The sequence below is a fragment of the Benincasa hispida genome, chromosome 9 (assembly GCF_027475165.1).
Source record: "Benincasa hispida cultivar pf3 chromosome 9, pf3_genome.v1.1, whole genome shotgun sequence".
In the NCBI taxonomy this organism is placed as follows: domain Eukaryota; kingdom Viridiplantae; phylum Streptophyta; class Magnoliopsida; order Cucurbitales; family Cucurbitaceae; genus Benincasa; species Benincasa hispida.
In genome coordinates, this window is record NC_143486.1 from 68,521,225 (window position 1) to 68,531,912 (window position 10,688).

General features: G+C 31.5%; 1 protein-coding gene across 3 annotated transcripts; it reads left to right on the plus strand.

The window, feature by feature from the left end:
* The first annotated feature begins 2,450 nt into the window (after positions 1-2,450).
* Positions 2,451-9,611, plus strand: LOC120085267 (serine/threonine-protein kinase STY46-like). Of its 3 annotated transcripts, none has more exons than XM_039041173.2 (16): positions 2,451-2,945; positions 3,786-3,900; positions 4,117-4,214; positions 4,314-4,412; positions 4,746-4,800; positions 5,121-5,231; positions 5,406-5,456; positions 5,552-5,727; positions 5,805-5,912; positions 6,274-6,347; positions 6,440-6,615; positions 7,458-7,553; positions 8,138-8,218; positions 8,317-8,370; positions 9,074-9,208; positions 9,281-9,611. In XM_039041173.2, the coding sequence occupies exons 1-16, from the start codon at positions 2,752-2,754 to the stop codon at positions 9,287-9,289; spliced, it is 1,632 nt and encodes a 543-aa protein (XP_038897101.2). In that variant the 5' UTR covers positions 2,451-2,751; the 3' UTR covers positions 9,290-9,611. The 3 variants fall into 3 exon arrangements, with proteins under 3 accessions (XP_038897101.2, XP_038897100.2, XP_038897099.2); XM_039041172.2 differs by having other exon boundaries at positions 9,312-9,611; XM_039041171.2 differs by having other exon boundaries at positions 9,074-9,484.
* The last annotated feature ends 1,077 nt before the right edge of the window (positions 9,612-10,688 follow it).

The window sequence follows — 10,688 nt, forward strand, 5'->3', positions numbered from 1 at the left end:
AATCTTCCAAATACCATCAAATTAGTTATTAAAAAAAATCATACTCCTAAATTTAGGAGTTTTAAAAAAAATCAAGTAATTTTCTTTATGTCATTACAAAAAGGCAGATAAAAAAATAAATAAACCACCAATATTAATGGGAACCATTGCTACCTTTTATTTAATAACTTTTCTCTAGTATTTCGTTGGCTTTAGCATTTAAAGAAATCCTACACACATTAAAATCATGGTAAGAATTTCAAAACTAACAGCTTATAATTTATAAATATCTAACGTACAAATTTAAAGTTGATACAATAGTTAGTTTGATATTTAAATCTGATATAATTTTTAAGTCTAAGGTATAAGTTAATTTCTTTTCTATTAGTTATTGGACATTATTTATAAGGATTTTTTTTAAGAAAAAAAAATATTTAAAAATATTCCTACGGTAAAAAATTTCAAAAATACAAAATACTTTTGAAATTTTTGTTATAAAGTATAAATATTTTTTAGATTTTTTTTATTTATAAGAATTTCTCTTATTTTTTATATTTATAACGGATCAGTTTTTTCATAAAAAACATATATAGAATTCAAGTTTTTCTAATTTAACAACTCATGAGGAACCGAGTATTCAAACTAGAGAATATTCCGGTATTCTAGTGCATATACTTTATATTTAAGTTGACCAAATATTTAAATATTCAATTATAGAGATTATTCATCTGCAAAAGAAATATAGAAACAACTTATTTTCAAATAACATTCAAACCCTAATCAAATTCATATTCTTGCCTCCTCAGTGCAAACCAAGAATGGTCAAAGAAACGTCAACTTCATGATTAGATGCATGGTTGATATTTATAATAGTAATTTGAAGAAAATACCCATTTTCTTAATTTTTATTTATATATTTTTTTCAAATTTAAAAAATAATTTTTTATCAAAAAAGAAAAAGTCAAAATTATCTACTGAAATAATAATAAGAAAAATACTCATGAGCACTAATAAACTTTTATCCTTATCTATAGTTATAGACTTCCATCAATTTCCATCGTTGATAAACTTATCTTATTATATTGTGTAAATAAATTCTCAATTTAAAAATCAAGATCTTAATTTTAAATTACCTTTTTTTAATATATATTTGGATTTTATACTTTTAAAGAAATATTTACACATAAAATTTTAATCCTCTAACCAACCTTAAACTTTGCGTGTAATCTTTAGTTTTAAATAAATATATAATGAATGAAGTCATATCATCCATAACTGCAAATAAATATATAATTTTCTTAAAAAGCAAATTGATTTAGATATATTAATATAATTGAATTAAAGATAATAAAGAATAGTTTCTAGAGAATAACGAAGTCAAATTGTGAAATTATTTAGTACAAAAATAATAAAAAAAATTAAATGTAGAGGTTAATGGGAATGACGAAACTCGGTGAATTTATAAAAGTGGTGATATAAGCAAAGCACGGAGGGGTTTTGTTAGAATCCACGTCGACAAGCGCAACGAAGGGTGGAAGCCCTATGCGCCACGACCTAACAGCTAATACCTTTTCATTTCTTTTTATTTTTTAAAAACTATTCCAAATATAACAACGATACTCTAGTAGAAATTTATTAACAATAAGATTTTGTTATACTTATAATATTTTAAAAATGTTGCTAAACACTTAATTATTAATCGTGAAAGTGCTATCATTACCATGATCATTTTCTTAAATATCAATTACCAACATTTAGTCTTTGAACTTTTAATTTTTATTCATTTTATCTCAACATTTTTTTTAACATTATATAGGAAGAGAATTGAATTTCTGACATCAAGATGAATAATATAGAATTTTTAAAAAATATTTCTATCTTTTAAAAAGTTTTGGAACCAATTGAGATATACTAATTTTGATATTTTTGTTACTTTTAATATTTATTTTGGTAATTATATTTTCAACTTTGATTAATTTTGATCCATGTATCTTTAAATGACCATTGGTCTTTTAGTCCCTTTATTTTTATTTTTAGAGAAGAAAATGATCATTTTTTTTATAAGTTTATGGATCATGAACAAAACCTAAAAATATAAAGATCAAAATGAATGTTTTAAAGGATAAATATAATGCGTAGGATTTTTATACGTAGCAATTTTAAAGAATTACAAATATATAAAAATTTATTTAGGATGGACTCCAAAGGTTGAATTTAAATTTTCTAATATTTAGAAATTATTTTGCATTATTCTCTACCTTATAATATTTTGAGCCAATTAATATATTTGTAATTATTTTTAAAATATTAGGACTAAAATGAACTAATTTTTTTAAAAAGTAAATAATGAATCAAAGCTGAGAATAAATACCAGAATAATCATTTTAAAAGCACAAAGTCTAAAATGAACAAATTGTAAAGTATATCCAAGTAATATTAAACATTTTTCTTTTTCAATAATTTAAAATATCAAGTGTGTATATTTTTATACGGAGCAAAGAGAGGGAAAGAAAACGACTAAGAGAGCCAGTGAAGAACTCAGCAACTACATCGGCACCAAATTCCTTACCAACTTCCATCGTTTTTCCTCTCTACTTTTTTCGCCTCAATCGTCACTGTAATTTTCGCCGTTGTTTCTTCACTGGACAATCGGTTTGTGTGTTCGTTGAAATTTTTGCTCCTCGCTGATCTTCCGGGAGGGAGCTGGATATATCTTTTGGATCTTTCCAACGGTTTGTTTTGATTTTGTTTTGTGTTGTTCTTCTTTCTACCATGGCTATGGACGATACCGAGAGCTGTAGTAGTAGAGCGGTGGATGATTTCTCGGCTCAGACTTGGAAACAGAAGCAGATGGTTGGTGTTTACGACGAAGTTCTTCGTCGACTCAGGCTGTCGCACGAGGCGGAGACCAGCCTTCCTGGTTTTGAGGATGAGCTTTGGGCTCATTTTCATCGACTTCCTACTAGGTACGCTACTTTAAACCTAGCTTTAGTCATTTTTCGCCTCTTCGCTCCCACGGAAGCTGATTCCGTTCATCGCTTTTTCTCCGTCTTCTTTTATCGTGTACACTGGCGCCTTAACGACTTTGTTATTTTTCGCAAGTGCAATCAGATAAGAGCAAAACTAATTTTCTTGAATTATGCTGATCAATCACGCCTCACGGAGATTTGATCACGAGGAAATTGGAGGAGGATTGAAGTAGTGGGAGAATTCATCTTTATTATTTTTTTGTTATGCTAGTTTTTGTTTATTGTCATGGCTAGTTTCCGTACATGTAAAGAAATTATACTTCTTAGATGTGCTTCTGGAGAAAAAGGAAAAATAAGCTGTGGCTTGAAGCAGTAATTATTCCATAATATTCTTGTATGTGTGTGTGCGTTTTGTTTTTATTTTAATATGAAATATATACTAGCTTCACGAGGCAAAATCAATACTGTGCCTATTTGTTCAAGACACTACTCTACAGAGATGGGAATTTTTAGTCTCAGAACATGTAGAGTACGAAATATATCCATGAGAAATTGTGATTAGATATAGCCAAAAACTTCATAGAATTAAAATTCTTAAAAAGTTCTAAGAAGCTTGAAAGTGATATGTACAAGGTCGTTGGGTATTGAAAACCATGTCAAAATGTGGTTTCAATATCTTATCTTAACTCTTAAAGAGAATAGAAAGCATTAGTGTAGTGAATGTGGGACTTGGTTCGAATCTGTTCAGTTAGATTTATTTTGCCGCATTAGAATTACCATGACCTTGTGGCTTGTGGTATGAGTCGTATGACTATAGTGGTACATATAATGTCAAAGGTATGCTATGGACGTCAACGTAGAGAGGGCTCAAGATGTTCTCATGCACAAGAATCTTCTCTACATGGCACATGATCCTGCTACTCGGCCTGCAATTGATGTCCGTCTCGTACAGGTAATGTTTACCATGAGCTACTGATTATTGCACTGAATTTTAAATTACAAAAGTAATGGAATTTCCTGTTACATCTCTTGCTATATATGTTTTATCATGATTGAAGAGTATTTTGCATTTAACTTTCCGACTGTTTATAAGTTAACCTTTATACATTCTGTATGAGAATTCTATCTTATTCTTGTCATGCAAATGTAAACATTAGTCAATTTGCAGGTTCATTCATCTCCTGGCAGAAACTTTGGGAAGTCTGTTAATTCGAACTTGAAGGAAAAAGTGGACCAGCTGTTTTCTGGTTATGACAGCAATCAGAGGCAGGGTTAAGTGAAGATTTGAACTTTGCTGTATATTTGGGATTTCAAGGATATTATAACTACAATTTTTTGTTTTCATTTTTCTGCATACATAAGCAGACACCACCCCCCACCAGCATTTGGCTCATCAACAGAGGTCGAATATGGTTTTGAGACCAGCCAATTACATGATATAGACCAACCTGGGACTTTCTCCTGGTAAATAATGGTCTGAGATCTGAATAGTTTTTAGGATATGCCTCGCTCTGTTCTTACAGTCTGTACTTTTTTATCTGTACAATAAATGCTTGATATCATAACCTTAAATTTTTTTTACCACCAAAATTCCGCTGATTCCTCCATGTCACTTTGATAAGAATATATTGGCCTCCCCCTGTTCTTAGTTACCACTCTTCACCTCCTCTTTGCAAATGAAAAAAGGTTGATTTGTTCTCTTCTTGAAATTATTTAACGTATGCTGCTTGTGGATTTGTTAACAATGAAAGATATATGTATGTCCTTGGTTCTCAAGCAACATCCCAATACTTTCAGGCCAATGCATGAAATTACAATATCAACAATTGACAAGCCAAAACTGCTCAGTCAGGTGCCTCACTCCCTCAGTTATATAATTTTTGTTTTTACTAAAGTTAAGTAGCTTCTTGTAAAGGAGTTTCTTACACATATTTTGTAGTCTTTAGACTGCACCAAGTTTCTGTGTTTAAGAGAACACCCACTAGTAAAAAGGGTCATTATTGTTGGAGGAACTAATGTTTTTGGTTAAGCATTTATGCTTTCTGTAACGTTCTTATGTTTGTAGCACAATATTTTGAAATCAGTTAGTTGTGGATATAATTTATTGGACTTTCACTTTAGCTAAATATGTGATTAGATATAAGACATTCATAACAGAGATTAATTTTTCAGTTGACGTCCTTACTTTCTGAGATTGGGTTGAATATTCAAGAAGCGCATGCTTTTTCAACAACAGATGGCTTTTCCTTGGATGTTTTTGTAGTTGATGGTTGGGCAATTGAGGTAATATAGTCTTCCAAAGCTTTTCTTTTTCATTTTCACCTAACATTGAATGGATTGTGGACAGGAGACTGCAGATGTTTTTAGTTCAGAATGCTCTTGAGTTATTGTGTTAAAACATTATTACCTATCCCATCCATATGAACTGATTTCTTACACGGAGTTTTGAAATTATAGGATACCAAGCAGCTAAAAGATATACTGGCAGAAGAAATATCAAAGATCCAGGTAGCTGCCAATATTTTCGTTAAAGGTTATACTCCTGTGGATGGTTATACCTCGTCTCAGATCTTGTTTGAATTCTAATTAGTTGAGTTATATAGAAAAGGCATCCTCCATTCACACCTTGTATATTCCATACTGGGAAGCAAGACAAATCTGGAGTCAAGTTCATCACAAAGTATGTCAACATTCCAAGGGACGAAGTTGATGTATGGGAAATTGATGTGAGCCTGCTAGTCTTTGAGAAGAAAATTGCATCTGGATCTCTTAGTGACTTGTGAGTTTACTGTTAATTTCGGTAATGCACCATTTGTGCTTACATGCTTATTGAGAAGTGTGATGCTAATGGTGTAGGTATAAAGGCACCTTCTATGGTCAAGATGTGGCTATTAAACTTCTAAAAGATGAGAACTTGAACGAGACTGCACGGCGGGAATTTTTTCAAGAAATTCATATCATGAGGTATATCCCAGTTTAATTTCCACAATGCTGCTATCTGCTCTCTCATTTTTTTCTATTTTTGTATCGTGTATGTTCTCTTCATATAAAAGTGATCATTGCAATCTGATAGTTTGCTAATCAGGTGATCTTTTCGCTAAATAGCTTTATGCTAATTCTCTAAATATTATTGGCGTATAGGTCATTTTCTCCACACATTAATATGTCATGTTACTTCTATAATTAATTTATCTTTTTGTTTTAACATTGAAACTAATGTTGAGTTCAATTTACCTGGGTCAAAAAGTACCTGTTAGTGGTCGAGAATCTAAGCCTTCACTCCTTGGTAGTTCATCTTTTGCTCTCTTGTTTCTAAAATTTGTAGAAAACTTCGGCATAAGAATGTTCTTCAGTTTATTGGTGCATCTACCAAGCCTCCAAGCTTTCTCATTGTTACAGGTAACCTGATTACACATTTTGTTGATATAACACTGATGAAGTCTGATTTGCACATATGATAATTGTATAAATTAATTGACCGTGATTCGTAGAATACATGTCTGGTGGAAGTATACACGACTTTTTACATCAACAAAAGGGCGTTCTTAGTTTTCCTTCCTTACTAAGAGTGGCAGTTGATGTGTCCAAGGGAATGAACTATTTGCATCAAAAGAATATCATCCACAGAGATCTGAAAGCTGCAAATCTTTTGATGGATGAATATGGGGTAAGAAATAAAATATTTGCATTAACTTCATGAGTTGATCAATAAGACGTACTTAATAACTTACCAAGTCATGCCTATTGCTATTCAATTTGATCAATATTATGTATCTTCATTTCATAACCATTAATCAGGTGCTTACAGAATCATGCTGATTTCTGTAATGTCAATGCAATACTACTAGTCTTTTTTTCCCCCATGCAATACTTCATTTTTTGGTCACTTTCAATTTTATGATCAATACCATGTACCTGTTTGGTTTTCTATGATTTATATGACAATGATGACCCATTTTAATGTCAATAATGGAATAATGAAAAACACTGTACTGATCTTTGCAGCTAATGTAATTGATTTTCCTCCCTTCAATTGTGCGTGTGACATGAAATGAGTGTGAACAGTGTAATGTATTCCATTCTTTTTTCTCTTGATCAACCCTGAATCCTTTCAACATTAAAAGTGCAATGTTACATGAGGATTAAAAGTACAGTCAATGTAAAACTCATCATTTTCTAGGAAGTTGTTTAGGGTGAAAGTAGGGTAGGTGCAAAGTCGAGCCGTTACATGTTTAAATTGACACATTTAAATTTCAATGCCATTACTCTGCACTGAGGCCCTGAAACACATTTTGATTCCAATGATATTTCTTCCCTACAATAAATATCTATAGGCATAATCATTATTTGATTGTGTAGAGTAGCTAATGTCAATCCTAGTATACTAAGTTATTCCCGGGGTCCCTTTCTTAAGCGTGCCTCTTTTTTCTTTTTTCTTTTTAATTAAAATTATAAAATTTCCCCCATGTTCCCTACTCCAGCCCCACATTAAACCAAAATGTTTGACAGGTTGTCAAGGTCGCTGATTTTGGTGTTGCTAGAGTGCAAGCTCAATCTGGTGTGATGACTGCAGAAACTGGAACATATCGTTGGATGGCTCCAGAGGTTTGTATTCTGCAAGTTTATACAATTCACCCTACTTCTGACATCAGTTTCTGCATTGGTATTCATGAAAATTGAAGATTTTAGTTTTCAAGCAATGTGTAACGAATCAGATTTCTGTGTACCTCATATTATCACTTTTTCATAGTCATGTGGTACATGTGCATTATGCAGCCGGCAGCACCAATATGGCTTGAACGGCAATCGTTCCTAGGAAGTTTTAGGATGTGCTATAGTTTTAAGAACTCTAAAAATGAACTAAGAAAGAAGAAGAAATTTGGTTCTCCTGTGGATGGTTATTAATGATTTATAGTTGTTAATATACTTCAGAGTAGTTATTTGTATTACTTTGAACTTGGGATCATAGAACTCTTGGAAGGCAAGTTTTCACTCTTGATGTCTCGCTATTTCAAGAGGCAATGATATTGGCATACCATTCACTTATGGTGCCAAAACTAAAATATTTTCCTCCACTTGGATCTTTTGTTTGTAGTCTATAATTTGTTGATGCATTGCTATTCCTTATTGGGGTGGTAGTTTTCCCTCATTGTTTGAGTCCAGGATGTTTGTTTGTTGGTGAATGCAAGGTTATTGAGCACAAACCATATGATCATAAAGCTGATGTTTATAGCTTTGGGATAGTGTTGTGGGAGCTGCTTACAGGACAGGTAAATCCATTGCTTTTGTTTTAAAATGCAAGAATTCTTCTTATTTCCTTCCTAACCATGGTGGGGTTGCACCAATGACTTTGTGTATGGAATGCCAGCTGCCTTATGATAACTTGACCCCGTTACAAGCAGCAATAGGCGTGATTCAGAAGGTATTTCCTTATTCCTACAATATTAGATAATGAAAATGCCGCTTTTGTTTCGATTCTTCCCCTACTATTCATTCCCCTCTTGTCGTCACCGTGTATGGATCTTGTACCAGAAATAAACTATAAACCTCTCGCTACTATACACCAGAAAAATTAAAAGAAAGAAATAAAACTAGAACCACGAGAATAATATAGAAGAACTTCAAATGGGAAGAAAAAAACCACATACTAGAAAAAAATTTCATCACACAAAATCCCCGATCTCAATTACAGAGATAAAACTCTCTAAAAATATTTGTATTACTCACGCCATTTTCTCTACTCCCAAATTAATATAAAAAATGAATTTAATTGGAGTTATCACACTCAAACTTTAAAATGTTTTTCTAATTGGAACAATTTGAAACCAAAGTCATATATTTCTTTTGTAGTGTTTGGAGTGATTTTTTCTAATGTGAGACAACTGTATTAGTATTGTCAAAATTCAACAAGTTAGACATATCGCTACTGAAATTCCATTTGTTCCCCACGTAGACTTAATTAGAATTGTCATGTAAAATGTAGGTTAACCATAATTCAACAATTTAACAAAGCTTTGAAGGAATATTGGTGGATCAATATTGCAAAGAAATATTCAAGCGCACATATTGAACTCTCTTATCCACATGAATTTAAAATTACAAGTAATTTGGGAAATGAACTTCAGGGTCTGAGGCCTAAGATTCCGAGGCATGCTGATCCAGGGATCGTGGATTTGCTCGAGAAATGCTGGCTGCAGGATCCATCTTTGAGACCCGAATTCTCAGAAATTACAAGATATCTACAGCAGACGCTGAAGGAGGTAGGGAAAAGTTCTGCCGAAACTGTTCAAATTTATTCCTTCGTTTTCAGGCACTTCATGTTCTTGGAACAGATTATATAATAAGGAAACTTCGGAGTGACAGGAACCATCTGGAAGATGATTAAAAAATTTTGGGCTGGAGAATCGTTCTACGGAGGAGCAAGGATACGGTATCTAACTACATCTAATTATCTTTACACGTTGTAAATTTGCTTTCACATAGCTGTAAAATATGCAATCTTTCTTAAGATAAAATTAACAAATGGCTTGGATTTACATGGTGTATTTAGATAGGTTGTGGCCATCGTTTTTGACGGGACTTTAATATGTAATAATTTAAGTTTTGTACTTTTAAATTTTTAACGATTTAATCCCTATTATAGAAATTAATGTTGAGATTTAATGATTTTTTTTTTCATAAATAAGTCAACAAAGACTCAATATTTTTATATAATACAAATTCTAAATCATATAATAATAAAGCTTGACATCTAATTTTGATAAATTTGTTTACGTTGGGACTTAGTTGTTACAGTTTTGAAATTACAAGAACCAAATTGTTACATACAAGTGTAGTGACTAAATTATTGTAACATTGAAAGTTTAGAAATTAAAACGTTATAAACTAAAATTTGGGGACTAAATTGTTACTTTAATAAAAGTTTATGGATCGAAAGTATTTTTTCTATTCTTAAGAAGAAGATGGTTTTTATTTGGCTTAAAACAACCATTTTGGTTTTACTTAATTTATTTATTTTTATTTTAAGTCCTCTATTTTCCAAACAAAATAGTTGTTTTATAACCACCTTATTAAAAGAAAATAATAATAATAATAATAATAATAAATTAGAATCGTAAAATATTATCTTTTCGTTTATTTCCATGCATATTTATTTAATGAGACAATTTGAAGCCAAGCTTAAATAATTAAATTGTAATAAATAAACGAAGAGTACTCGCAAATAGTGAGCATTTTATGGTATAGTTGGTTAGTCGTTCATCATCTAATAATATACGTACGTCAACGGTGTTGAGCAAATTTCAATAAAAAACACTAACTCAAGTGGACGGGTTGGGAATGGGGAACCTTTCCCGTTCCCGTCCCCGGCCCCCTATTCCATTTTTTTTTTCGCCAATTTTTCCGGAGGGAATGGGACGGGATTCCCCGTGGAAAAAATATCAATGTACATACCTTTATGTTGATATTAACAAGGATTAAAATATCAATGTCGATAAGGAGATTTCAATTTCATGGATATATCAATAAAATATTGACATCGATGAATATTTCTTTAAGTCACGAAATTTATAAGATTTACTTCAAAACTAAATTAGAATTATTGTTATTAGTAGTGATATTGATATTGGACTAAATAAATGACATCTTTTATGTTTTACGAGCATTTTTAAAAGATGTTAGAAATATCCATGAATATTTAATATTAATATTGAATCTTTCGATTTACGGATATATCGATGG

Coding starts and splice junctions, on each gene's coding strand:
- LOC120085267 (XM_039041171.2), top strand. CDS start 2,752: ATGGCTATGGACGATACCGAGAGCTGTAGTAGTAGAGCGGTGGATGAT. Junction 3,901..4,116: donor TTGATGTCCGTCTCGTACAG/GTAATGTTTACC, acceptor GTCAATTTGCAG/GTTCATTCATCTCCTGGCAG. Junction 4,215..4,313: donor GGTTATGACAGCAATCAGAG/GCAGGGTTAAGT, acceptor ATACATAAGCAG/ACACCACCCCCCACCAGCAT.